This window comes from Ailuropoda melanoleuca, chromosome 4, assembly GCF_002007445.2.
Source record: "Ailuropoda melanoleuca isolate Jingjing chromosome 4, ASM200744v2, whole genome shotgun sequence".
Classification (NCBI taxonomy): domain Eukaryota; kingdom Metazoa; phylum Chordata; class Mammalia; order Carnivora; family Ursidae; genus Ailuropoda; species Ailuropoda melanoleuca.
This window is the reverse complement of record NC_048221.1, coordinates 7,223,783-7,251,001: the sequence shown is the minus strand read 5'-3', so window position 1 is coordinate 7,251,001 and position 27,219 is coordinate 7,223,783. Positions and strand designations below refer to the sequence as shown.

The window sequence follows — 27,219 nt, the reverse complement described above, 5'->3', positions numbered from 1 at the left end:
GGAATAAATGAATCAATATATTGACAGTATAGACACTGGTTGTAAGATAATCTTGGAGAGGGAGGTTGGCAGTAATACAACTCTTGGCCTTATCCCCAGTGCCACCTCTGTATGGCCTTCCTGTCTGTCCCTCAGTGCCCTACCTTTGCTGACCGCTGCTGGTAGGCATTGTTCTGATCGATGATCCACTCCAAGTCCAAGGCTTTCTTGGGGACGCTTATCTGGACCCGGAGATCCCGGACACCATCGAAAGGGACAACTTCGCGGAAGCGAGTGAGGGCCTCAAGGGCCACCACAGTGGTCTAGGTGTTGGGATGGGGCCGCGGATCAGCACCACTGACAGCACCCCGGGAACGCTCAGAGTGTCAAATCAGCACCAAGGGCAGCTCCTTCCGGTGGGCTGGCCTTGTCGGCACCTCGGCTAGCGCCCCTCCCCCAACCCCCTCTTTCCGAGAACCGGGTCACCTGGGTGGACTTGAAGCCTCCGCCTAGCTCCCGCTTCTCCAGTAGCCACTTGGCAATGGCGTGCGTCTCATTGTGCCGACCCAACACCACCTTCTGCATCAGCGCATAGGCCGTGGCCTCAACGGTGTACAGGGAGTTCTCGTCCAGGTGGTCCTTGGGCCAGTGGGTTTTGTCTAGGAGATGGATGGCCACTTTGTCTCCCAAAACTGGGCCCATCTACCAAAATCTGTCCTCTCCTTGTGTCATCTGGCCCAAATTTTCTCATTCACTATTTTATTGAGCACTTTCTTTATGTGAAACTCTTTGAGGAGGCATAGAGACATTTCATTTTCAGAACAGATGTCTCCTAGATGCCTAGGAGACAGGGACTCTAACTGTTTAGAGTTGGGGAAATTAAGGTTCAGAAAAGCTCCTCCAAGTCCCACCAGTCCCACCGCAAGTGAGTTTTCCTAACTCTATTCCTCTTGACTTGGAGGAGGATGGGATAAGGACCCTTGGACAAGCCATGAGAGGCAGATCCCTCTCAGTTAACCACATTTTATGACCTTTTTTTCCATCTTTGACCTTGTCGAGAACTTTCCCAATTCAGGGCATTTGCACATTGTTATTCTCTTAGCTTGGAATGTTCTTGGCCTTTCACACAGGTGGGCCTTCTTATCTTTTATTCAAGCTGAGGAGTTCCCTTTTCACAGAGTCCTTCCCAGTTCTCTAATCCATACTCCTCTTCCCTCATCATCTCTCCTACCCATCTCGTATGTTATCATCTCAGTGCTTTTCTCAATTTATAGTCGATCTGTTTGTCTTTTGCCTGTTTCCCCCAGGGATGGTGGGACCTTTGAGAGCAAGGACCATATCATTGTTGTTCACCTTGGTTTCTCAGAGTCTGAGCTCAAGAGTTGGCACACCATAGATGTTCGATAAATGCTAAGTGATGAATCACACATTGCTGAATTTGAAATCACACAATCCCTCTCCTCCTGCCCCCATGACTGTGGTTAACACACAGCTGGTTAAGAAGTGGCCCACACTCACCATGGCTGGCAAAGCTGTCCAGGCGGTCATTGGCTCGGGGGCTATCGGTCAGGGCCAGAGCATAGGAGACTATTGCTATTGCAAAGGTTGTATTAATTTTGGGAAGGCGTTCCTCCAGGAAGCTACGGGCTCGCTCCATGCTGGCAGGCAAATTCTAGAAAGTTAGAGAAAGCAAACTAGAGGGGGTCGATTAGAGGAAAGGGGTCTAGGAGTTAGAAGAGAGGGATGCACTGGGAGGGACATGAGGATGGGGGCACTTTCTGTGGGAGGAGATCTAGAGGGCTCTGCAGAACCTGCCCTCCTCTTTGGGTCTTACCGGTATCCTTTGGCTGCACAAGTCCTTCCCCTCATCCAGGGCAATCAGGACAAGAGCTGTGAGGGATATGTCTGCTTCAGAGCCTCGGTAGCCACCCTGTGGATGCAGGATCACACTCATGATCCCCCTAGTGTCTTGGAGAGACTTTCCCCAACCTCTCCTGTGTGACCTTGAAAAGCTCCCAGGTGCTCAGCTCTGGCGTGGAGGATGCTGAAAGCAGGATGTGGAGAGAGAGGAGGAGGAACCACCTCAAGATTTGCCTGGGTGAGGTCTGCATTACCAACCAAAGCCAACAGCCATGGAGGGTGATGTGTTAAACTGCACACTATCTCAAAGCATTCTTTCAGCAGTTCCATTTTCCTGATGAGGAAAGTCATGGTCAGAGAGGTGGTCTCCCCATTGCTGGTAAATGACTGATTTAGGGTCCAACCTCCTCTTTAGTCTTCTAGTTCCATCTTCAGCCTCTGTATTGAGTTGAAGAGTACCCCCCCCCAAAAAAAATTCATGTCCACTCAGAACTTCAGAATTGATCTTGCTTGGAAATAGAGTCTTTGCAGATGTAATTAGTTAAATTAATAGGAGGTCATACTGACTAGAGTGGGCCCTGTCCTAAAAGAAGGCCATATGAAGACACAGAAGGAAGGAGGGCAAATGAGAATGGGGACAGAAGTTGGAGTGGTGCAGCTAGAAATCAAGGGATGCGAAGGACTGCCCAGAGGCCATCGAGCTAGAAGAGACAAGGAAAAATTCCCCCTAGAGCTTTCAGGAGGAGCGTGGCTCTGCTGACACCTTGATCTGGGACTTCTAGCCTCCAGAACTGTGACAAAATAAATACATTTCTGTTGTTTTGGGCCATCCAGTTTGTGATACTTTTTACAAGAGCCCCAAGGAATTAATTCCCACCCCACAATCTCTTCTTCCCATGGTGGCCAATGAAGCCTGGGAACTTTTGAATCAGGTTGTGTCCCTTCTTGGTTCAGAACCCTCCATGGCTCCCATCTCACTCAGAGGAAAAGCTCAAGTCCTCCCTGCAGCCCCAAAGGCCTTGTACCATTTGTCCCACCTCCTCCCTCAGCTCTCCTCTTCCTCCTCTCCTCCAGGGTTGTGTACCCTGTCCCAGCCTCCTCACTGTTCCTCAAACATACTGGGCACTTCCAGTCGCAGGGTCTTTGCACACGTTTCCTCTGCTTGGAACACTCTTTCCCTGATTATCCACATGACTTGCTCCCTCACCTCCTCAGGTCTGTATGAACATCATCTCTTCATGAAGCCTTCCAAAAGGACACCCCATCCCCTTGATTCCCCTTTCCCAGCATCTTTCCCCACGTCACTTCTGCCATGCATGCCACATCAGTTAGTTTGCTCTCATGCTCATTGTCTGTCCGTCCTTGGCAAGAGTGTCCGCCCCATGAGAGCAGAGATTTTTGTCTATTTTGCTTGACCCAGGTCCTTAGGGCTTAAAGCAGTGCCTGGCACATTGTAGGTGCCTGGTAAGTGTCTGTTGGTAGAAAGAAACTCCGATCTGTGTGCCTGTGAAACCTGTTTGTAACCTCCCTCTGTACCACCTTCTTGTACAGCATCTGGCTCCCTGCTCATACAGGGGTTGCAATCTGTCTTTTCTGGGTTCATGCACTCACCCAGAGTCTTATTCAGCAAACATTTGCCAACTATGATGAATCAGACCTGCTTCCCCCCACTGGAAAGACTCACAGTGCAAGGAAAGCAAACCCTGAACAGACCATTTCAAATCCTCATTGAGGCCCCCAAGGCCCTGCAGGTTTTAGGGCCTGGCATCTCTCCTTCCTCTCAGGCTTCAGGACGGACTACCCCTTTGCCATCTTTGGGCTCTGGTCTCTTGCTTTTCCTCAGACATGCCAGGGCCTCAGGGCCTTTGCACGTGCTGCTCCCTTTGCTTGGATCTCTCTTTCCCATTCTTCCCCCATCAACTCTGTTCCTTCTTCAGTTGCTGCTTTTTGTCCCTTTCTTTTGCAGGTTCCCTGACCAGGCATGGCCCCTGTTAAATACTCTCTCCTGGTATTTCTTTCCCATGAAACTCAGCACAGTTGTGATTTAAACAATTACTAGTTATAACTATTTGGCTAACTTCCATCTTCCTCCCACACCCCAGCTTGTGAGTACTACAAGGCAGGGGCTGTAAATGTCTTATTTACTGCTATGTCTCCCCTCTGTCTAGTACAAGGCCTGGTACACAGCAGTTGCTGGATAGATGTCTGTTGAATGAGTGAATGACGTCCCTACTGTTGTAGGTACAATAATAGAGACACGCACCGGGCTGGTATTCAGGGGAGACCCCTGAAGGCGGTGGGTTTGAGCTAAATCTAAAGAGAAAACATAATTTGGCCAGCCAAGGAAAAAAAGGGATGGGGCATGGCTATTCCATGCGGAGAGAGCAGCATAAGCAACGATGCAGAGAGTTGGAGGGATCTGTGATCAGGGAGTAGTGAGGGGTAAGGCTTGGGGGGAGATAGAGAAGAGAGGGACATAATAGAGAGATACCGTCATAGACAACTGTGAGCCATGGAAGGTGTTTGAACAGGGGAGAGACATCCCAAACTGCTGGAAAGCTATTTCTGGTGGCTGATGTGGAGGAGTACTTGGTAGGGATGGCTGTGTTGGCTGGGGGGGTGAGAAGACTCAGCCCAGAGGGAAGAGAACTAGGACTGGAACCACTCGAAGTGAAGGGGGCACATCACGGGGTCCCAGGAGTTCCCAGCCTCTCTGACATTGTAACAGAGTGCAGGGTGGTCCAGAGCAGGGGGATGTGATGCTGGGTGCCAGGCCCTGGCTTTTTCCTGTTCTCATTTTACCTATCAACAGGTCAGGGGCCTCAGATTCATCCTATCAGTGCACAGAGGCCTGGGTTTGAACAGCCCAGGAGGGGGGAGGACAGTGGGCACCTGCATCGATTCCATGATCACAGGGCCATTCTCCAAGAAGTGCCCATCCTCTGCCTGCCTCTCAGTGATGATCCAGTTGGCAGTGGCACAGAGAGACTGCAGATCAAGCTTGCTGGTTGTCGTGATAGAGTAGGCCAGGGCAAAGACCCGGAACACGTAGCTCGTGAGCCTGTCAGGAGGGAGACGGGGTGGGCGATGACTGGGAATAGTAGCCAAGGGGATTCTAGGACAGGGGCATCCACACTAGGGGGAGTCTACACCTGCTGCTCCAGACTGCTCCAGACTGACCCTTCATTTGCTGCTCTCCAGGTCTGCCAGCATGGACACTACCCCTTTCTCCAACATTCAGACACCAACTCTCTATTCAGGTACTCCCAACAATAACCCCTAGGTAACACCCAGACACTATCAGCCCCAAAGTTACCCCCAAACCATAAACTCCCAGGTAACCCTCAGGGAAAATCCAAGTAGCAATACTTCTGGCCCAAAGGCTGCTTGCCCCAAACCCCTGCTGCATGGTGCTCCTGGGGTCATCAAGCCGCAGGCTGGCCTCTGGGCTTCATTCAGAGTGGCAGGACTGCCAACATCCTCGTCCTTACCAGGTGCTTCCCGGGTGTCCGTTGCTGATGTGGTAGGTGCCGTGTGCACTCCGGTAGGTCAGCATGTGGGTGTAACCTGGAGAAATGGGTGGAGGAGAACTTCCAGGGAGATTTGGCATTTGGGTGTGGCTATGAAGGGGAGTCAGTTATCAGGCACAATATGGGGGCAAGATGTGGGTGGACTTCGGAGGGCATCATATCTAGGTGTAACCATAGGAGGGGACTTGTCTAGGTGTATCAGGAGGTGGCGGCAGGGCCCAGGTGTGACCGTGGGAGCCAGTGTCCAGTGTCATCTGGGAGTAACCTCGGAAATCGAAGGGTGTGACTGGGAATTTCTGCTCAGAGGGATTGTGGAAGGTGGAACTCAGGAAAGGGGGTTCTCTGGGGGCCACTACCTGGGAGTTTTCTTGGGGGTTGTTTCTTGGTTATAAATTAGGGGTGTCACTGTGTCTGTGTAGTCTAGGGGAGGCTGCTGCTGGGTTTAATCTTGGAGGGGTATCTCTCAGGTGTATTCTGAATGTTGCTACTTAAGTGAAGGTTGCCTGGGAGCTTACTGTTTGGGGGTAACTTTGGGGGTGATAGTGTCAAGGTGTTACCTGAGGGTTATTGTTGAAAGCGCCTGGATGGAGAGTTGGTGTCTGAGTGTAACTGGAAAGAGGGGTCAGTGCCCAGATTAACTTGAGGGTCTCTGTCTGGGTATAACCAGGAGTGTGTGTCTCTGGTTTTATGGGAGGTGTGGATATAACCTGGAAAGGTGTAGTGGGGAGGCCACCACCTGGGAATATTCTGGAGTTTTCTGCTTGGGAGTTCTCTAGGGGTATGACTGGGTGTAACCTAGGAAAGCGTCTGGATATAAGAGAACCTGGGGGCTGCTGCTTTGGGGGTAAACCAGGGTGTCTGTTGTCAGACTGTAGCCTGGGAGAGGGGTCCAGATGAAGGAGTACCTGGGGGACTTGGTACCAGGTTGTAACCTGGAGATGAGTCAGAATATGAATGTTATTGTTGGGGAGAGTCCCGTGGGGACCACACTCAACCCTGCGGGTACCCCAGACACCCTTCCAGAGAGTCCCAGACACCCTCCTTGAGGTCACAGGAGGGAACCCCCCCACTCACCTCTGACAATGTTCTGTATCACCTGGTCCCTGAGCTCCACTCCAACCTTGCCCCACTGGCCAGCAGCATCCAAATAGCGGGTCAGGATGGTCACAGGTGCCAATTTGCTCAGTGTCTGCTCAGGGCAACCGGTCGGGACCCTCAGTAGCTGCCATTTTTCTCCAGGTGTCAGGGTGCCCAGGATAGTCTCGCCAAGGATGTCACCTATCAGATGAGCAGGGTCATCTCAGGAATGGCCTGAGCCACCATGGCTCTCTGATCGCCCCCCATGGGCACCCCAGCCCCCCCTGCTCCTGTACCCAGGCAAGCGTGGGAGGAACCAGCTCCCCAGTCTCCCAATCCTTCCCCCCCAGGAGTCCTCTCTGTCCTAAGCACCTTGGACACTGACAAACACTTCTGCCTCTGTATTGGGCACCATGTTCAAAAAGTTCTGCCTTGGCAGCACCTCCGTCTGGGTTTGACCTAGGTTGAGCAGGCACAAGCTTCTGTGACAAACAGATGATTCTGGAGCTGGGGAGGTCAGGGTGTGCAGAGCCGGGAGAAGCTCGGACTGCCCACCTGGCTCCTCCCTCCATCCTGACATGGTGCTAGGATCCCACATGCTCCCTGCGGACCCCACAAACCTTGGGGGTTCAGGAGGGTGCTATGGGATATTTGCTGTATCTGCCCTCCTGCCTGTGAGATGGAATGATGAAGCAAGTTAAAAAAAAACAGCAATAATAGTAATAATGACAATCACAATGACAGTAGGAGGAGGCGTTGGTTAGCTATAAAGAGCACAGACTCTGGATCCCAAATATCTGGGTTCAAATCCCAACCCTTCTACGTTCTAGCTGTGTGACCTTGGGCAAATTACTTAACCTCTCTGTGCCTCAGTTTTCTCAACCATAAAAGGTTCCTACTTCATATGATTGTTCTGATGGCTCAGCGAGTTACTTTTCTTAAAGTGTTTATACCGTAAGTGCTGAACACGTGTTTGGTAAGTAAATACATCAAGTAAATAAGAGAAGTAAATAAAGTATTATTGATGGGTTGTACACAACCAGATATGAGATATAATTTCCACAACTCTCTGATTATTATTCACAGCTCTAGGTATGATGATTATCACACCTTGCAAATAAGGAAACAAAGGCTCAGAAAAGTTTAGTAAATTGTCCAAGGTCACACAGCAGAGACAAGGCTTGAACCCACCCTGACAACAAAGTCCCATAGTGGGGACTCCGTGATTGAACTTTCAAATCCATTCTCTTGCACCTCACTCCCATCTGAGAGGCCTCTTTGTTGATCCTGGGCATACCTGTCCGTCCTGGGATCCCAGCCTGGGAGCCCTGGGGAAGCCCCACTGTCTGCCCACTAGCAAGAGGTGGGGGCACCCATTACCTTGACCAGAAGTGTTTTCCTTATGTGGTCCTCAACCTCAGTTGTCCTAATCCTGACTTCCACGTCCACTTTGCCTATCTCAAGTGGGAGAAGCACAAAGGGCACCATCTTGGAGGAGGTGGGGGGCACAACCACCACCCGGCGGGATGGGGCATCTGGCTTTGACGCACTGCATAGCGGCTCCTTGTAGGGAAACTCCACACGGACCTGGGGCAGGGTGGGCAGTTAAGGGGTCCTGATGCATGGGGTGGTCTAGGACCCTAGTCACAATTCCCTCCCTCTCCCCACCCTGAAAATCCCAAATAGATGACAGCACAGCATAGTGGTTGAGAGCAAAGACCTCGCCTGCCACTGATGTGTTGTGCGACCTCAGGAAAGCCCCTTAATCTCTTCGTGCCTCAATTTCCTCACATCTACCCCAAAAGCAGTAAGAGCAGCCATCTGCTGGGATTACTGTACGTTTTAAATGAGAAAATACCCCAGAAGCTTTCAAACGGGCAACCACTTCACTGGCCCCTTAGAATAATGGCCACACTCCAACCCCTTTATAAAACACATTGATGGATGGTTTGAGAGGAGGGGAGAGCTCAGGCTTCACCTTGACCTGCTCTGTCCTGAAATTGTACAGCACGGCTTGGATCTGGACCTGCTCATTCCTGACCACGGAGGAGGGCAACTTGAGATCCACAAAAAGTGATTTCATAACTGTCAGCTCAAAGGGGTCTGAGACGCAGAGACCTAGAGCCAGGGGAGGGTGCTGGCGTTAAGCAGAGGCCAGCTGTCCCAGCTGGGCAGGACCACCATTCTCCCATCTCCTCAGCCCTGGGCTTGTGGGGTCACCTTGTCCAGGCTTGAGGCTGACAGCCACTAACTGCCACGTGGTGATGGAATCTGGCACATTCACAAGAGTGCTGTAGTGGGAGATGCCTCTGGAAGTGGAGGGGGGAAGGGGGGGCTTTAGTGACTTTGTGCTGCCTGGACAGAGCCTCTGCACTGGGGGTCACTGTCCAGGGGTCAGTGGGCCACTAGAGGGTCGTCCTTTTGGGGGAACCACTGGGATGCGTATCCCCATCCAGGGTGGTTATACTGACCATACTGAGAGCTCAGTGTCACCAGTGGGGGCACTGGCTATGATCGACATCCACTGATGCCCGGAAGGGCCAGGGACCAGATGCTGCCACGGGGGCTGTGGTCCTACCCTGATTTACTTTTCGGCAGTTTAAACTTCATCCAGAGCCAACTCTCAGGGAACAAGGTTCGGATAGGCTGGTCCTCCAGGAAGATGTCATCTAAGTCCTCATCTTCATCCGCTGCAGGGAGGGGATGTGGGCCAGTGTCTCCTTGCATCTCTCCCACGGTCCTCCCACCCCGTCCCTTCATGGCCCGTATCTCCCCGTGACTCGTTCCCATGGCTCTTCACGCCCCTCAGGCAAGCCCCAACCCCCTGCCTCCTGCCATGTCCTCCTCACATGTCCCCAAAAGCAGCTCCCCCTCCCGGGCCTCCTGAGTCAGGGCCTCAGACAGATGACAGCAGGTCAGGAAAGCAGCAACACAGGTTGGCCCATGACGGACGTGCCGGGTCCTCTCCCCACACGACAGCCCCACGGGGCTCTCCCGGATCCCAGCCTCACAGCACTTTCGCTCCAGCTCTGTCTTGAACTTGTTCACTGTGGACCAGAGTTAGAGGGACAGAGGAGGGGCTGAGTGGGACTGGAGGAAGCTGGGACCCATCTACCTCAAAGCCACATACACCTGGTCTCTATTTACCCACAACTCTGGCAGATGCTTGTCCTAGCACTTTGCCTGTATCATCCCCTGAAGTCTCACATCAAACCCATATGGTGGGTTCTGATGAGGAAGCTAAGCAACAGAGAGGCTAATTCACTGGCCCATGGTCACACAGCTCCCAAGCAGCAGAGCTGGGATTAGAATCCGTGCTACAGCTTCTTATCCTCCCCCTTCCTCCTCTCCCTTCTTGACACGGATTGGTAATGCCGTGTTTACATATTAGAGATACCAGCTCAACTTCTTTTTTTTTTTTTTAAGATTTTATTTATTTGAGAGAGAGAGAGAGAGAGAGCATACAAGCAGGGAGAGGGCAGAGGAAGAGGGAGAAGCAAACTCCCCGCTGAGCAAGGAGCCTGATGTGGGGCTCAATCCCGGGACCCTGGGATCATGACCTGAGCTGAAGGCAGATATTTAACCGACTGAGCCACCCAGGTGCTTCATCATTTCAACTTCTGATTTTCATCATGTGTTTTTAAAAAATCGAAACATAAAACTTGTTGTAAAGCATGACGTTAAGTGGAATGCTTCTAAGTTACCAAACTGAAGGAACGCACTTAAAGATAAAAACATAGCAATTCAGGGGCACCTGGGTGGCTCAGTTGGTCAAACGTCTGACTCCTGGTTTCAGCTCAGGTCATGATCTCAGGTCAGGCTCCACACTCAGCATGGAGTCTGCTTGAAATTCTCTTCCTTTCCCTCTCTCTCTGCTCCTCCCCTTGCTCACACACTCTCTCTCTCTAAAATAAATAAATTAATTAATTATAAAATATATAGCAATTAAAAATCTTATTGTTTACCATTAACTATAATCACAGTTAAATGATATAACTTATCATTGCCATAAATAAAACAACAGCTTATATTCTAAACTTTTCCCAGGAGCTTAGCATAATTTTTTTTTAATACCAAAATTAGAGTCAAGGTTTTACCTCAATTTCTGTTAGGTTTCACTTACTTTCTCTTTATTTAGGTCCACAAAGTCATGAGCATTGCTCAAAGAGACTGAAAAATCGAATATTCATAGAACCCATGCTTCCAACACCACTCAGTACCGCCTCCTATCGTCAGAGCTTCTTATTCCAGACTGCACCCTGTCCTTGGGGATGGCAGGTTTGCCAGTATCAACTGGCACCCAGAACCCAGCTCTCCTTTTGTCTACGTTCACTTTTGTGTCACAGAGCCTAGACATCTAGAAGCTGTATTTCCCAGACTCTCTTCTAGGGTTCTAGATGGGATAAGATTCTGCCACTGAGACAATCTTGCGTAAGATTTGGAGGGTGGAAGAAGTGGCACTGGTAGCTGACGAGTGAACCCCAGTCTATGTGCGTTTTTATAATGGGCACATTTCTGCATTTCATTATCTACCCACCAGCATTGCAAGACATATTGGCAGTAGTTTCCCGAGATTTCAGACATTGCAAGAACTGCAGTGAGGTGATCTTGAGTCCCAGCAAGCAGCCTTTTGATATCCACTCTGCAGACCACCTAATGATTTTGAAAGCACCAAACTCCCACCATTAAATCCCTCTCTTTTTGCTTGAAGTACCTACAGTGGTTTCAATTTTCTTCTCTAAGCTCTGATGAGTACAGTAGGTTAGGGAGCCAGGAGGGACATGTCCAGCTTTAGCTCTGACCTGCATTCCTCTTGGTCTCCAGCCTCTTCAGGGAGCGGCGGTGGCGGCTGACAGGGGGGCTCTGAGGGCACTGCCAGTCTGAGGGTCAGAGAGAAGAATGAGGGGGCCATGGTCAAGATCATTATCAACATCCTTGATATTTATTGGGTGCTTACAGAATGCCCGGTGCTTTCTAAACGTCATTTCATTTAATCCTGTAGCCTCCTTGTATTCGTGATTCACCACTTAAAAGCTGTGCAGTCTTCAGCAAGTCACTTAACCTCTCTGGGCATTAATTTTTCCAGCTATGTAAATTGGTACAATCATAGTTCTATCAACGAGATCATGAATCTAAAAGTACTTACCACAGTGTCCAGCTTGTAGTAAATAGAAACTGTTATTGATATCATTATTTATAGCTGAAAGAAGACACTCCTCGCTGTCCCTAGTATCCATTCTCTCCCTTCATCCATGGCAGCTAAACCTCCTTCTTTTGCATATCACACAGAATGAAGACTACATTTCCCAGCCTCCCTTGCAACTAGGTAGGGCTACATGACTGAGTTCCAGCAAATGAGACTTGAGAAAGTGTCTCCCCTTCCCACTTCCCTTCATACACTTGCCTGGCATGAGGTCCTGATGAGGTGCCATCTTGGAATATAGCAGAGCAACAAACTAGAAGGAGCTTGAGTCCCAGAATGACCTCAGAACCGTTACTGAGTGAGAAATTAACTTATACCTTGTTTAAGCCACTGTTAGTTTGTATCTCTGATACCCATAGCCAAACCTATATCTTAACTAAGACGTCACTTCTAGTATTATTATTATTATTATCCCCATTTTATGGACAGAGAAATTGAGCCTCAGAGAGGAAATGTAACTGACTCATGGTAAGTAGGAGGGTCCTAGATTTTAGCTTGTCTGACACCAAAACCACATGTTCTTAACCAGTAGACAGCACTGCCCACCCACCCTGGCATGTCCCTTCCTGTACCTGAGCTTGCCAGGGTGTGCATCCCTGTGCTCAATTTCAGGTCCAATCCAGCATCCTTGAACACAGCAAGTCCGTCCTTCCCACTGCCTGCTGTACAGCCAATGTCATGTTCTTCCACCACATCCCAGACCTGGGGGATAAGATAGGAACCTGAATTTGGAGCCTGTATGACCTTTTCAGGGAAGGAGCAATGGTGCACTGAAATTGTTGCCTCAAATAATAATTCTCACACCACCTCCCAGTTATTGAGCTCTTATCACCTTCCAATCTAGCTGTGCGCTAGCTCCTTGAATCCTTGCAACCATCAGTGTTGCCCATTTTACTGCTGAGGAAGCTGAGGCCACAGTTAGTAGAACCTCCAGGCAATCTCCCGGCCCCAAACCCATGTATTCTCACCTTCTTCTGTGTGAGCTTGTATTTGCTGTTCAAGACATAGACAGCCTTGTCCACAGCCACCAACCCCACTGTGGCCTCTTCATCACCTGTCACCTTCACTTCCACTTGGCTGTTGGGCTTCAAAGTCTGGAAGAGTCTTTCTTTCTTCAAACCAACCTTCAGCTGAGCCAGGAAAAAGAGAGATGTCAGGAAAAGGGGCTCGTAAGCTACCAGGGGACTTCCCCAAGTCCACTTTTAAGTTTATGCTCCTCATGGCTCTGATGGAGCATCCAGGAACTTCACCAGGCCAATCCCAACTCCACACATTTGCTTGCATGTTCTCCATGCCCTAGGTTGAGCTTTTAAGGGCACATCTCCTCTGCCCCCAGACTTGGAGTCCTTCAACTTGGACAGACTTTCTGCCCATCCAAGCTTTATAATGGTAATGTACAACTTCAAGGAATTTGGCTTACCGTCCCCATGCATCTGTCATTCACATCAACCCATACGGAGTCGGCCACCAGTTCAGGATCCTGACCTGTTCCCCTAGGCAGTAAATAAAAGGCCAGGATGCGGAAGGAGGGCAGCATCTCTGAAGTCACATCAATAGTGGCTATTGTGTGGTCACTTTTTGACTGATGTTTGGCATGCACAATCCGGCCCTTACTCAGGACCTTGGAGACAAAGGAGGACAAGAATGAGAAGGGTAGGGTCAACCTTTTCCTGAGGCCATCTCAGCTCACAAGGGAGACCCACAGTTCTTTGCTTCAGCCCTTTAGTCTGAGGCCACCCCAAATGGTTCCCACCTTCACACCACTGTTTACGATTTCTCCAAACCAGCTACCCAGGGACGTTCCAGGGAAATAATTCCTTGGCTTAGGTTTTAGTCCTAGTCGCTCACCAGGATGGTGAAGTGAGTAATCTGTTTCTTGGTTTCAGAATTCTGATGTCCTGTGACAAGGCTCAGGTAGATGCTGCTGCCAACCTCTGCGTCCATGTTCACCTCAATGTGCAAGAAGTTCCCTGACCCACCCTGAGTCGAGTAAGGCCAAGCTGTCATTGTGGCTGAAGCCTGTTCTTCTGGCCGGAGAGGCTCATCAGTTTCTACCTGGGGAGTGATGGGCAAGTAAACTTCCAGCTCTTCTAGCTCACACAGCTCCAACATCCCTCTCCCATTAGGTACTAATTACCCATTAGGTACCAGGATAGGGAGCTTCTCCTGATTATTTGCATTTGTGTTGATGGTCAAGATGGCCACTCCACTGGCTGAGGTGCGGTCTCGTTTGTCTTGGCATCGGACAAGGACTCTAGAGGCTGGGGACCCATCAGGATTTGAGACGAAGACCTGAGGTGGAATCAGGGGTGAGCTGAAAGACGGGCCTGGCGGTGGCCTGGCATGAGAAGTGTGTACTGGGAATCTGATCCGGACAGGAGTGCCTTGTATAGCTGTACAAGTTGTGCACTGAACTACACTGGGGGCACCATTCATATTAGAGTCTTTATGAACGGCACCCCTTCAAGTTTTGCAGTGTGCAATCGTATGTGGTGGTCCTGGGTTTTGGTGTGGTGGTGGGGTGGAGGTGGAGGGAATTGGAGTGGAGAGATGTGGAGGGCTTGGGGAAATCTTTAGTAGAACTGGCACCGAAGGATGTCTCTAGTTTTCCTAATGTCCATCCGACATCTCAAAGTCATCCGGAATGAATGCATGTAAAAACAGCATGCTTGCTGTCCAAATGTAGCCTCAAGATAACCCCCTGAGCACCACCTTCTAGCCTGACTGTGACCACTAAGCACCCCACAGAGAAATTATGGAGCCATCGCAGTGCCCGGTGGGGACCTGGGTTGAGACTTGAGAGAGGTTTGGTATTGGTCTGAGAGGCATGATAGATTCAGTTCTCAAATAGATGAATTGTGGGGGACAGGTGAGTCCAATGTGGGCTTTTTTTCTCCTGAGAGGGGTCTGTTAGGGGAAGGGAGCCGCAAGCCCCTGGGTGGAGTGAAGTCAGACTCTGACCTTAACGTGGAAGGGCATCCCAGGCTTGAAATACTGGGGTGTCCTGATGAACTTGATGTTGTATGGGCTCCGGACAATCTTCACCCCAGAGGTCTCAGCCTGGACCATCTCACCCCCTGGAGAGACAGGGGACTGTGAGGTCTGTGGAGGAGTTTCAGTTTCTTGGTAGGGCTGCTGGTATGGGAGGCTGGTCTTGGTGAACACAGGGAAAGACAGTGACAAAATCACAGCTCCTTCCAGCCTTTCTGGCATTTTTGCATTTCCCTGGTGAGGAAACAGGCTGGGAGGTGGCCTGTGGTCACATGGGTGGAATGTCTAGATTGGGTAAGGACACTGTCCTGACCTCAGCCAGGAGCTTGGGTGAGGGTGGCACCTGAAGAGAACACAGTGACGTTGACAAAGATTGAGGCCCCAATGAAGTCCTCTTCAGGGCCTTGGAATGTGGACATCAGTGTGTCCTTCTGGAGGGAGACGTGGCCCAGGCCTTCAGAGATCTGCTCTCAGGGTGAGAGAGAGAAGAAGAGATGGTTTCTTGGGGAGCAGAGGAGAGTTGATGGGGGGGAAGTTGGGGTGAGGAGAGGTCAAGACTCAGTCACCTCCACTTTCTGCAGGGAGCTCTGGATGGGCATCCGGTTGGAATGCAGCTTTACCCCAAAGATGGCCAGAGCATGTCCATCCACTGGCTCTTTGAATACATACCTGGGGGTGGGTGAGGGTCATTCCATTAGCTCTGAAGCACCCACACAACCTCATGTGGTTGCAGAGATGTCCTGTATGAGCTCCTGAGGCTGCAGGGATGGTGGTCAATCTTTGGGAGGGACAGAGGTATTCCCTGAAAACTTAGATGGTTTCATTGCTCACTTACACAACACTAGGAAGTGATAATGTGTCTCATAAAGCTTTGTGTTGGGTTGCAGATGTGGCCTGGGTAATCTCACAAGATGGTGGAGGTAGCCCATAAAACCTCATCAGACAGACTAGGTGGCATAGATAGCATGATAGAGCCGTAGGAATGGTCTGCATAGTGTCGAGAAGTGGCAGATATGGCCCTTACAACCTTGGGTGGACAAATGGTCTATCCAACCTCATAGTGCTGTGGAGACAGTCTGGACAATTTCATAAGATGGCAAATGTGCCTGTGCAACCTTGTGGGCCTTCAGAGATGGTCTGAGCTGTGAGACATGGCATGACTTCATTAGGTGGGCAAAGTGTCCTATACAATGCCAGAGACCTGAAGGGAGGGCCTGTACTACCTACACGTGGCAGACGTGGTCTGGACAACCTCACAAAACAATGTAGGTGGCCAAGAATATCTCATGGGTGGCAAAGAGTACCTCCACCATACCTTAAGTGCCACAGAAGTGTCCTGCTTCTCTACCCATTCAGTTTCTTGGCATTCCTGGTCCTCTGGCCAGGCTGGGGACAAGGGGACTCACCAAGCCTCGATGTCCACACCCAGAGCCTCATCGTTGAGGTAGAAGAAAGTCTTGTTTGGCTTCAGCTGGACCTCAAATGATGGGAGCACTGGGTGGAGTAATGGCGGTGGGCAACCTCAGTATTTTGCTGTCTCCCCCCTTGTCCCCTCCCTGTTCACTCCTTCCTCAGTGACTCTGGCAACCCCCAAGGACTGGAACACGTAGTCCTGTTCACCAGCACCCAGCTTAGGCCCTGGCACACAGTAGATGCACCAGGATATCTCTTTTCCACTTCCAGCCCTGTTCCTTGCATGTCCCACCTTGCCCTGACCATCACACCCTGCTCACCATAATCCCTGACATCAAAGGCTGCCTTGAACTTCTGCTTGGCTGCACTTTGGTAACTGGCTTCGATGCTCCAGGTCCCAAAACTGAGACACAGAGAATTAGGAGAAATGGAGACTGAGAAGGAGAGCCTCCATCCCTCCATCCACGGGGCTCCCAGCAGGGCACCTGACAATCTGTGGGAGTTTAAAGGATCTTGTGAAGAAACCGTCCTCGGCCAGCAGATTCTGGCTGATCACAGTGATTCCCTCCGGGTTCTGAGGGGAGAGGGGGTGGGTGGTTCAGGCCCCAGGCCTTCAGCACATGATAGAACCTCAGTGTCTGGGATCCACCCTCCCATCAGGAGAGGCCACCTTGATGTCCACAGTGAATATCCTGGTCACAGGATCCATCTTGTGGTCCACAACAAACACCCGGTATTGAACTGGAGGGAGAGGGAAGACCCTTGAGTTCTGGATAGAATCTGGAGAGGGAGGTCATCTTTAGGATCTTGGGCCGTGAGGGGTCTTTGGACAGAGGGTGACCTTGGGAGGTGGAATACAACAGGCACTGGGGGAGACGGGGCATGAGAGTCAGCCAAGTGCCTGGAGGCTGTACCCAAGTGCTCAGGGGTGTAGATAGGCTTGTCTGTCTGGATGAAGATGTAGCCAGCATGGGGTGCCACCGGTACTATCTTCTCCATGAATGAAGTGGTCGAGATGGGTGCCCACGTGGCCCGGATGATGACATACTGCTGTCCTGGTTGTGGGGGGTATACCAGGCTCTCGGGAATCTGGGGAGAGACGCCCACGCTCCTCAGGCTCTGCTGAGGTCTCCATCCCTGGGAGCAAAGCCCTGAGCCAGATATTGGGAGAAACAATCGAATGGGGACCCTCTGGCTCTGTGGTTGGGAGCAAGGTTGCCTTCTTTGCAAGTTGCTCCTGCACGAGGGCATCCAGCCCAAGTGGGAATGCAATCCAGTCCACAGTCAGTTCCCCCAAGCCACCAGCAGAGGGCGCCTTTTATTAATGCTCACAGAGACATCGTGCGGGCTCATCACTGCCTTCGCCGAGCCCAGACGCAGAGGACTTTGGATTTCTAACCGCACCGGACATAAGAGGAGCAGTAAGTATGTCCAAACCCTACATCTATCTTCCAGTGTCCCTCGTGGGAAGTTTCTCTAGAGTCTGCCCCTCTCTGTCCTTGCTGCTGACCCAGAGCCTCCCTTTGTGACTACCCGTCCTGGCCTGTCACCTACCGTCATGGAGGCCTGTTTCATAAAGTCGTTTTCTTTTGAGAGAATGAGGTGGCTCTTAGCCACCACAGCCTTCTTCATGGGGAAGTCCCATATGGTGAGGTTCACCTCCAGGGTCCCTTTGAGGGACTGCTGGGAGTCCGAGTGAGCCTGTACATGGATGGTCTCAGGGCTGCCGACCCGCAGGGCTCGGGGGGTCACCAGGATGTACCTGCCAGTAGACAAACACAGGAGCATGCGGTGGGGGGGGTACTCAAGTGGGGGAAGCAGCAGCTGAGAGGCAGGGTCATATACAGGGAATCACGCAGGCAGCGGCGGAGTGCCCTCCGTTTCCCAGACTCACAGTGGCTCAGCATGGGCAAGAGGGGTCCCCAAGAGGAGTAGAATCAACCCCACGGGCCAGAGCAAGTCCATGGCGGTGGGGGGGTGATGTGCAGCCACAGGCCACAGACACCTGTCCTCTTGTCTGCTCTGTTTGCCTTGGCCTGTCCTGGCTGAGTTAATATCTAAACAGACGTGGGGAGGGACTCCCCATAAATCCAATGGGGGAAGAGGGGGCCGCTCCTCCCTTCTCAGCCCATCCTCCACAGGAGGCTGGGGACAGCTGCACTAGGAAGTATTCCAGCTCCGCCTTGGAGGCCAGAGTGGTGGTGGTGGGGTTGTCCTTTCCATGACCCATAGCCTTCCCCTCGACCAACAAGGAGCCTAGGATTGGGAGACTGGGCTCAGAGCTTGGTTTGGGACTGACCGGTAGGTGCAGGAAGAAACAGGATTGTCCCCACCTCTGCCCTTGTGAAATTAGTGAGTTTCTGAGGAAACTGCTCAAACAGGGGCAGGACATGAGAAGCCATGGCATTTAGCCATCCGGCGCCAGGACCCACCATAATGGAACCTTCTCAGAAAGGCACAGGTCAAATTCTCTTGCTGAGCTTCAGATCTTTCTGCATAATTATGCTTGGTAAACTGTGACCATTGTCCATTGTTCTTGAATCATGCCAAGCTCTCTGGGCTCCTTTTCCAGAAGGCAAATTATACATATTAAACCAGGGACAAAAACACATCATGCTTGAGGCATTCCTGGAAGAAGGCTTTCTCTGTCCCGAAATAATTTTCACTGCTTGTTTAATATGCCCTTTAAAGATGTTGGACCCACTTTGTGGTGTCTGCCTCTTAGAAGCAGAAGGGCTGCAGACAAGTTCGTCTGGTTCTCCTGTTTTTCAGTGGAGCCGATACTGCCAGCTTGGAGAGTCTTGCTTATTGGAAAGCCCCAGATCTCCCCCAAACAATGATAATATACATTTATCCCAGAAAGATTCAATAAGTATTTGCTATGAGCTCAGCCCTCCTTAGCATGCTGGGAACACAGCAGTGACCACAACAGACAAAATCCCTGTCCCTGTGGAGTGGACATTTAATGAGGACTGACTAAGGGCTTAAGGTGCATTTCCTCCTTAAATCTCACAGCCTCTCGTTAATTAGGTTGAAACTGTGCCCGCTTTTCAGACTTTACCTTGGTAGAGAGCTGGAAAACCAGGTGTGTTAGAAACTAAAGGGGACGGTGGGGTCTGGTCATGTCTTCCTCAGGCATTTATTGAGCACCTACTGTGTGCCAGATGCTGTTCTACATGCTGTCTGTGCACAGGCAGAAGAACCATAAACGTCCTGCATTTATGCTGAAGTAAGAATTCCCACCTCTTGTACAGATAAGGAAACTGAGGCCTGGTGAGTGAGGGCAGCTTGCCCCGGGTCAGGCAGGTGCCGTGAAGCTCCAGGGGATGCTCTTGGGTCCATGGTAAACAACCTCTTGTGAAGCAAAGAAGCAACAGAATCAAATTAAAAGCTGGATCAGGGAAACAGATGAGACCTAATTTGGAAGGTTCTAGAACATTGGTGTCCACTTGGGGTGGTGTATTCCACTGCTGTTCCGTGCTCTCAGGGAATCTCCGCTGGTTCTGTTCAGCCCTCCCTCAGCTGGGTGTGAGCTCTCTCCTTCAGATCTTTGTCCCCACACCTGGTGTCCACATCCCCCCCTCCTCCGTCCCAGGGACTCCTAGGTGTCCAGAACAAGGTACGGTCGAAAGGTGAGGGATGGCAGGGGTTCTAGTCTCAGTCCCTCCCACCTTCTGTCCAGTCTGGGCTCCCTCTCGCCATGCCAGTATCTCTGTCTCCCCGGTGGAATCCCGGTCAAGTAAGCACATCTGGGGCTTTTGAAATACGCTCAGGCCTGCAGCTTCTTTGAGTTTCAGTTTTTGTCTGGGGGTTGGGCCCAGGAAGGGAAAAACAGAGGAGGTGGGAAACACCTTGAAAACAAGGTGATATAGCTTTATCATCCGATGAACAAATGGATGGAAGCGAAAGTGAGGGCTGGGTGAATGAGAGACAGGACCTCACATCTCATACATCTGTCCCCTCCTCCCCACCCCAGCCTCAGGTCCCCTAAATGAAGAATAAGCATTTGTTCAATAACTAATACATAAAATAAATGTAAGCACCTGCTGCATGTCTGGCCTTGTTGTGGGTGCTGGGGACACAGCAGTGAACAGGACGGAAACCCCTTCCCCTGGGGAGTGGGTGTTTGCTGTAGCTGCCTTCGCCTAGACTGTCTCTTTTCATCCTCTCAGCATTCTAACGACCCACTGACCCACTTTGCAAAATGGAAAAACCTAAGCACCAGAAGGTGAAGTGTCCTGCCCGAAACTGTGCAGCTAGGAAACTGAAGCACAGGGAGGTTAAGTGACTTGCCTCAGATCACACAGCAAGTTAAGCGAACCTGTGCTTGAGAGGGAGCCGGAGGAGGGCAGGGGGTCGCAGACCAGCTGTGGGATCCACCCTGATCCACTACAGCAGTTAATGGTCACGGTCAACCTTCGCACTTGGCCGCGAGAGGGCGCCAGCGAGCCTCCAGCCAGACTGAGGAGCGCTCGGCCTCCTCCCACTGGAATGCGGGTGGTGGAGGGAGGGGACGTTGGCCGCACGCCCAGAGCAGCTGCTACTGCCGCTCAGATCCCGCCCGCCTTCCCCTCCCCGGGACCCCGGGTTTGCAGCAAGGAAGCCAGGGCGGGAGGGACGGCTTTGCAGGGATGTGTGGCCTCTGTTTTCGCTCCCTCCTCCTCCAGGCTTCCAGCCCATCGCTTCCCGGGAAAGGCCAGGCAGGATCCAGGACGCAAGGAGTTACACCCACAGCAACATTTCCGTGAATGGCTGTCATATATGAAACACCTAAATTCCGGCACTTAGTAGGGACTTTCTGCCCAGCAACCCTCCCATTTTACAGGTGAGGAAACCGAAGCTCAGAAAGGTGACGTTTCTTGCTCCGGTAGGAGGTATCAGGAGCGTCCTAGCCTGGACGAAATCGCCAGTGTATGCCCTGTTGGTCACTTCCTGTCTCAGCCCAGGCTCCTCAGGTCATTTCTTGGTCTCTGAGGGCTTCTGATCACGCACTTATTTTCCCCAAGGCTTCGGGAACTGGCCTTGCTTGCTGGTCCCTAAGGGCATCCATCACGTGCCTCTCCTCCTGGTCCAAGGAGGTCTGGCTCGCAGTGAGAATTTCCAAGGGAAGCTTGTTGCTTGCTATGGGAGGAGGGAGAAGAATTCAGCAGTCACGTATGGGGTTGATTATTGGGTCTGAAAGTGGTGTGATATGCGCCACAACAGAACTGACAGCCTGATCAGGAAAAACTACCCCATAATAAGGAGCTATGAGGGCCCAGAGAAACCTCCTACCCCATCCAGGCTGGGGAGTCAAAGAAGGCATCCTGGAGGAAGCTGTGTTTAGGCTGAGACCTGAAAGTCTCAGGAAAGTAAGGGTCATCAGATGAAGGATTAGGGGTGTGAGACAGCAGGGGGAGGGAACAGCCCATGCAAAGACCTGGAAGGGGAGTTGGAGCATGGTGATTTGGGGAGTAGTAAGAAAGGGTCTTGAAATTCTTCTTAGGCCATGGAGAGTCTCATTTTGATGCATTACTTTACCCACTCATTCTTTCATTTGTCAGATATTCGGATATCTACCTTGTGCCACATACTTTCGTAGGTGCTGGGGATGTAGTTGAGCAGACGACAGTCTCCTTGCTTGGAGCTGACATTCTAGTGGGGGAGGGAAGCAAAGACCAAATAACTAGTATATGTCAGGTGATGAGAAACAAAGCAGGTTCAGGGGACGGAGTGACAGGGTACTGTCTTGTGGCCTTATGAGAAGGTGAACTGAAGGAAAGAGCCGCGTGGCTATCTGGGAAAAGTGTTCCAGCAGATGGAGCAGCAAGTACAAAGGTCCTGATGTAGGAATGTGCATGGAGTATTTAAGAAATAATTAGGAGGTCAGTGCTCCTAGAATGAAGTGGGTAAAACAGAGAGAGTGGGAGATAATTTGAGATTAATATTCAAGGATCAGATCCTGTAGGAGACCTCATAGTTGTGGATTTGAGTCTAAGTAAGAGGGGGAACCATTGGAGAATTTGAAAAGAAGAGTGACATTATTTTTCTGTTTTAACAGAGTCGGTCTGGGTAGGTCCTTTGTTACTCTGACTTGAAATCCAAAGGTAACAACAATAAGAAGGACGAATAATTCCATGAGATAAAAATAAGGTCAAATCACACCACAGAAAAGTTAAAAAATTGGGGGGAAAGTCCACTTCATATTACAATCTCCCTAATCTCCATAATATGTAAAGAGTTTCTAGGAATTAATAATACAAAATATAAACAACCCAGTAGAAAAACTTGAGCAAAACGTGTGGTCAGAATGTTCACAAAAAATGAAATACAAAAGGGCCGCCTGGGTGGCTCAGTCATTAAACATCTGCCTTCAGCTCAGCTCCTGATCCCAGGGTCCTGGGATCGAGCCCCGCATCAGGCTCCCTGCTCAGCGGGAGGCCTGCGTCTCCCTCTCTCACTCCCCCTGCTGGTGTTCCCTCTCTCGCTGTGTCTCTCTCTGTCCAATAAATAAATAAAGTCTTTTTTAAACAATGAAATACAAAAGCTTCTTTGACCTATGAAAAGACAGTCAACCTTACTCATAATAAGAGAAATGCAAGTTAAAGTAAGAGAAATATGAGATAGTAATTTTTACCCATTAGAATGGCCAAAATGCAGAAGACAAATCGTGTGCAGCGTGGTGAGGCTGTGGGGAAGCGACCGTGCTAACATATGGACATCAGTCCTTCCCAATAGAGATGAATTTGATAATGTTCATAAAGATGACAAATGCATAGTTTCCTCGGCCAAGTAATCCCATGACAGAAACACTTGCACACGTGTGAAATGATGTATGCACGTGAAGTTATTCATTGCAGTCGTTTATGTTATAGGAAAGGATTGGAGCGAGCCCAAAGACTCATCAGTACAGGACCAGTTGCATAAATTATTGTGCACCTACACAATGGAATATATTGCAGCTGTGCAAAAGAATGAGGAGGTCTGCTTGGGCTGATATGGAAACACTTCTAAGACAGATTATTCAAGGGAAGAACTAAAGTTTGCATTTAGGTGTACAGTGTGCAGCTTTTTGTGAAAAGATAAATAAATAAATATATATGTATACGCACACGTGTATGTACATATATAGTCTGTTTTTCCATGTAAGTACCCCATATTTATTTTTAAAATTGTGATAAAATCTAAACACCACAAAACTTACCATTTTAACCATTTTCAAGTGTGCAGTTGAATGCTATCAAGCACACTCACATCACTGTGCCACTGTCCCCACCATCCATCTCTAGAACGTCCCATCTTCCCCAACTGAAACTCTGTCCCCATTAAACACTAACTTCCCATTTCCACCCCCCCTCAGCCTCTGTTAACCATTGTTTTACTTTTTGTCTATGAATTTGCAGATGCTGTGTACTTTACATAAATGGGATCATAGAACGTATTTGTCCTTTTGTTCCTGGTTTATATCACTTGGCATAATGCCTTCAAGTTTCATCCATGGTGTAGCATGTGCCAGAGTTTTCTTCCTTTTGAAGGTTGAAAAACATTCCTTTGTATGTATATACTACAGTTTGCTTATCCATTTATCAGGTTTTTTCCCCTAGTATAATTAGAAAGAAAACCTGGGTAGATAACTCGAGTTGGGGGGGTTAGGAATTGGGCAGTTGAGGGAAAGAGGAAGCTGGGAGAATTGCTTTTAAAATATTCTTTTATATATACATACGCATATATATTGATTTTTAAAAACACTGGGCATTTTATCAATTCCAAAGCTGCTTTTAAAGGATCTTCTGGGCTGTGGTGTGGAGAATGGATTGTAGGGGGCAGCAAGAGCAGAAGGTGGGAGCAGAGAGGGGACTGGTGCAATACTCCAGCTGAAAAGTGTTGGTGGTTGGATTAAGGTGGGGACCCAGAAGGTGTTGCGAAATGGTTGGTTCTAAATATATTTTGCAGGTCAAGTGAACAAGATCTGATTAGCTGTGAGGTATGAGAGAGAGGAAGTAGAGATGACTCCACGATTTTTGGCATGACCAACTCAAACAGACTTATCTTTGCTAAGATGGGGAAGACAGAGGGGCAGGTGGGAGTGTAGAAATCAAGAACAAGGGTTAGTGTGTCTCCAACCCCTTCTGAACGTTGGCCAACTTCTGTTGTTTGGCAATGGCATCCAGCTAGACTATAATAACAGTCCCCCCTCCTCCACTGCATTTTTGCTTTTATGTTGCCATCTGGATTGGTGGTGATTCTTCCTTATGCAACAGAAGCTGACTTAGGGTGATTTAAGCTGCAAAGGAATTTATCCGTTGGATATTGGTGGCTAATGAAATCACCAGCCTTTGAAGATGGAAAGGGACAAAATAAGGGTGCAGGCCAGCAGCTAAGGCCACAGCTTAAATCATTCTCCTGAAACCAGCTGCAGCTCTGGCTTCCGCTGACAACCCTGGGCACTCGCAATGTCCCTTCTGCTGCCTCCCTTTCCTGAGCCCTCCTCCTTTGGGTGGTGGGTTCTCAAATCTAAATCTGTACATCTGCCGAGTGGAATCAGGGTCACGTGCTCACTCCCTAGCTGCAAGAGAATCTGAGAGAGAAGGTCTGACATTTTCTCACACCAAGAGTCTATGAGTATGGAGCTTGGAATATTGGATGCCCCACCTGTAAATAAGTGAGTTTGGCTTCACTTATGGTGACTATGTTGGCTTTCCTTCTTGGCAAGAAGATATATTTGTCTTTTTAAAAAATTTTTTAAAGATTTTATTTATTTGACAGAGAGAGATCACAAGTAGGCAGAGCAGCAGGCAGAGGGAGAAGCAGGCTCCCCACCGAGCAGAGAACCTGATATGGGGCTTGATCCCAGGACCCTGGGATCGTGACCTGAGCCGAAGGCAAATGCTTAACTGGCTGACCTTTTTTTAAAAGACTTTATTTATTTATTTGAGAGACAGTGAGAGAGCACGAGCAGTGGGGGCGGGTGGGGGAGGAGAGGGAGAAGCCAACTTCCCTGCTGAGCCCAATGATGACACCCAGAGAGGCTTAATCCAAGGGCCCTGGGATCATGACCTGAGCAGAAGGCAGACACAACCAACTGAGCCACCCAGGCACCCCAAATTTGTCTTTTGAAATAATTTATTGAAGGGATTTTCTTGAAAAGCAAGAGAATGTTGAACATGGAAATCAGGATGGTGGAGACCCTTGGGGTAAGGCAGGCAGCAAGTGTCAATCATGTTCTAGTGGTGAAGTCTGCTGGTGGGCTAGTGTGTGAGCATTCAGAGTCCCAGACGGAAAGAGATAGCACACTCAAAGTGGGTAATTTGGGGGCCGATGAAGACAGGGACAATTGTAAAGGTGAAGAAGGAGGAGAGTGCCGTGTCATCTTGCTGGCAACTGTGGGGTCCCATCACCATCTTTAGCTGGAAGGGGCAAAGGGAGGGAGTGGTTCTCAGAAACTGGAGCTGGGGCCTCCAGTGGATGGAGAAATGCTGCTAATGCGCGGTGACCCCCATGGAGGGAGCTTGGGGGAGAAACACTCTGGTCTTACACTCTTCCCAGCCTCTCATCTCCCGCCGATGCCTCCTGTCGACAATCCGAACGCCTCTTGCGCATGCGGGCTTCATATATTCTTTTTAAAAAATGTATTTAATTTTTAAATCGAGATAAAATTCACATACCATAAAATTTGCAAGATTCAGTGCTTTGGTATAGTCACAAGGCTGTGCAACCACCGTCATGATCTAATTTCATATATTCCTTTGCAGGTATTCCGACATCACTTCAAAAATCCAGTGCCCGGGAGGGGAAAGGAGGGATTCATTTGACCAAAAATATTAAATAGCCCCATTATCTCTGCACTCACTCAGACCTCTTTTGCGAGTCCTGGACTCAGTTTCTCTTTTCCTAGAAGAGGTTACTAGAGACCCCTGCGGACCAGCATAGACTGAGTTGGACAGACCTAGGCTGGATTCCTGCCCCTCCCCTCTGCTCGGGACAACCTCAGTTTCCTCATTTATGAACTGGGCAGGTTCTGAGTGCCTCTATCTGATAAGGCTGCAAGAGCAAACATTAATTAAAACACCTTCGCCTGGAGCCTGGCATTCCAAGGTGGTAGCGAAACATGAACCACACTAGAACTCCAAGTGAAATGGAAAAAACAGTGCAGGGTGCTTTTCCTGTCATTTCAGTGCTGTTATTGTCAGCTCTGCTTTGCGGAAGATGACACCAGGAAGTCACTTGGCCCAGGGTCACCCAGTGAACAAGAGGCAGGGTCTGCATTTACACCCAGAGTCCATTTGCTTCCAAACTCTCCACACGAGGGCCAAGAAACTTGGACCCCTATTGGTTTTTAAAAATTTTTAATTGTGATGAAATATACACAACACAAAATTTACCATCTTTGCCATTTTTGAGTGTACAATTCATTAGGATCTAGTCCATTCACACTGTCATGCAGCCATGACCACCATCCATCCACAGAACTCTTTATCTTGCAAAATTGCAACTCTCTTCCCACTAAGCATTGACCGCCCCCCCCCACCATCTACTTCCTGTCTCTGTGGATTTCACTCCTCTAGGGACATCATCTAAATGGAATCAGATAGTATTTGTCTTTTTCCCGTCTGGCTTATTTCACTGAGCATAATGTCCTCAAGGTTTACTCATGTTGTAGCAGGTGTTGGAATTCACTTCCTTTTTAAGGCTAAAAAATATTCCATCGTATGGATATACCTCGTTGAGTTTATCCAGGCTTCTGTTGATGGACACAAGGTTGCTTCCACCTTTTGGCCACTGTGAATATTGCTGCTATGAACACAGGTGTGCAAACATCTCTTTGAGACCTTGCTTTCAAAATTTTGGTTAATACCCAGAAATGGACTTACTGGGTCACATGCTAATTCTGTTTCGTTTTTTGAGGAACTACTATACTATTTTCCATGGTGACTGCACCATTTTACATTCTCACCAGCAGTGCCCAAGGGCTGCAATTTCTCTACATCCTCACCAACACTTGTTGTTTTCTGGAGTTTTTGTTTGTTTGCTTGGTTTACTTATAGCTGCCATTCTAATGGGTGTGAAGTGAAGCTTACTGCTTTTTTAATTTTTTATTTAGACATAAGGAATTGAGCTTTATTAAATATTTAATATAGTGATTGCTAGTGGTTACAAATATATATTTTATGAAAAAATATACATGCA

At 49.5% G+C, this 27,219-nt stretch overlaps 1 protein-coding gene and 1 long non-coding RNA gene across 2 annotated transcripts in view; one reads left to right on the top strand and one right to left on the bottom strand.

Annotated features, from left to right (window-relative positions):
* LOC100470692 (complement C3) overlaps nt 1-18,058 on the bottom strand; it is a 25,473-nt gene extending 7,415 nt beyond the window's left edge. Inside the window, exons 1-30 of the mRNA XM_019801891.2 lie at nt 17,948-18,058; nt 17,608-17,815; nt 16,968-17,142; nt 16,724-16,794; nt 16,539-16,627; nt 16,374-16,456; nt 16,047-16,134; nt 15,207-15,309; nt 14,984-15,104; nt 14,611-14,726; nt 13,798-13,941; nt 13,498-13,704; nt 13,070-13,270; nt 12,618-12,779; nt 12,222-12,351; nt 11,249-11,326; nt 9,296-9,493; nt 9,025-9,136; nt 8,667-8,755; nt 8,425-8,564; nt 7,827-8,033; nt 7,067-7,118; nt 6,819-6,905; nt 6,444-6,647; nt 5,331-5,406; nt 4,732-4,900; nt 1,814-1,909; nt 1,498-1,651; nt 466-638; nt 144-302 (exon numbers count right to left, since the gene is read on the bottom strand). Of these exons, the coding sequence (XP_019657450.2) occupies nt 144-302; nt 466-638; nt 1,498-1,651; nt 1,814-1,909; nt 4,732-4,900; nt 5,331-5,406; nt 6,444-6,647; nt 6,819-6,905; nt 7,067-7,118; nt 7,827-8,033; nt 8,425-8,564; nt 8,667-8,755; nt 9,025-9,136; nt 9,296-9,493; nt 11,249-11,326; nt 12,222-12,351; nt 12,618-12,779; nt 13,070-13,270; nt 13,498-13,704; nt 13,798-13,941; nt 14,611-14,726; nt 14,984-15,104; nt 15,207-15,309; nt 16,047-16,134; nt 16,374-16,456; nt 16,539-16,627; nt 16,724-16,794; nt 16,968-17,142; nt 17,608-17,815; nt 17,948-18,018 (3,963 nt within the window). The 5' untranslated portion in view covers nt 18,019-18,058. The remainder of the gene's footprint in view (nt 1-143; nt 303-465; nt 639-1,497; nt 1,652-1,813; nt 1,910-4,731; nt 4,901-5,330; nt 5,407-6,443; nt 6,648-6,818; nt 6,906-7,066; nt 7,119-7,826; nt 8,034-8,424; nt 8,565-8,666; nt 8,756-9,024; nt 9,137-9,295; nt 9,494-11,248; nt 11,327-12,221; nt 12,352-12,617; nt 12,780-13,069; nt 13,271-13,497; nt 13,705-13,797; nt 13,942-14,610; nt 14,727-14,983; nt 15,105-15,206; nt 15,310-16,046; nt 16,135-16,373; nt 16,457-16,538; nt 16,628-16,723; nt 16,795-16,967; nt 17,143-17,607; nt 17,816-17,947) is intronic.
* Nucleotides 17,302-25,868, top strand: LOC117801845. The gene is made up of 3 exons (XR_004624594.1): nt 17,302-17,474; nt 20,721-20,878; nt 25,785-25,868. It is a non-coding gene; the product is annotated as an uncharacterized LOC117801845 (long non-coding RNA).
* The last annotated feature ends 1,351 nt before the right edge of the window (nt 25,869-27,219 follow it).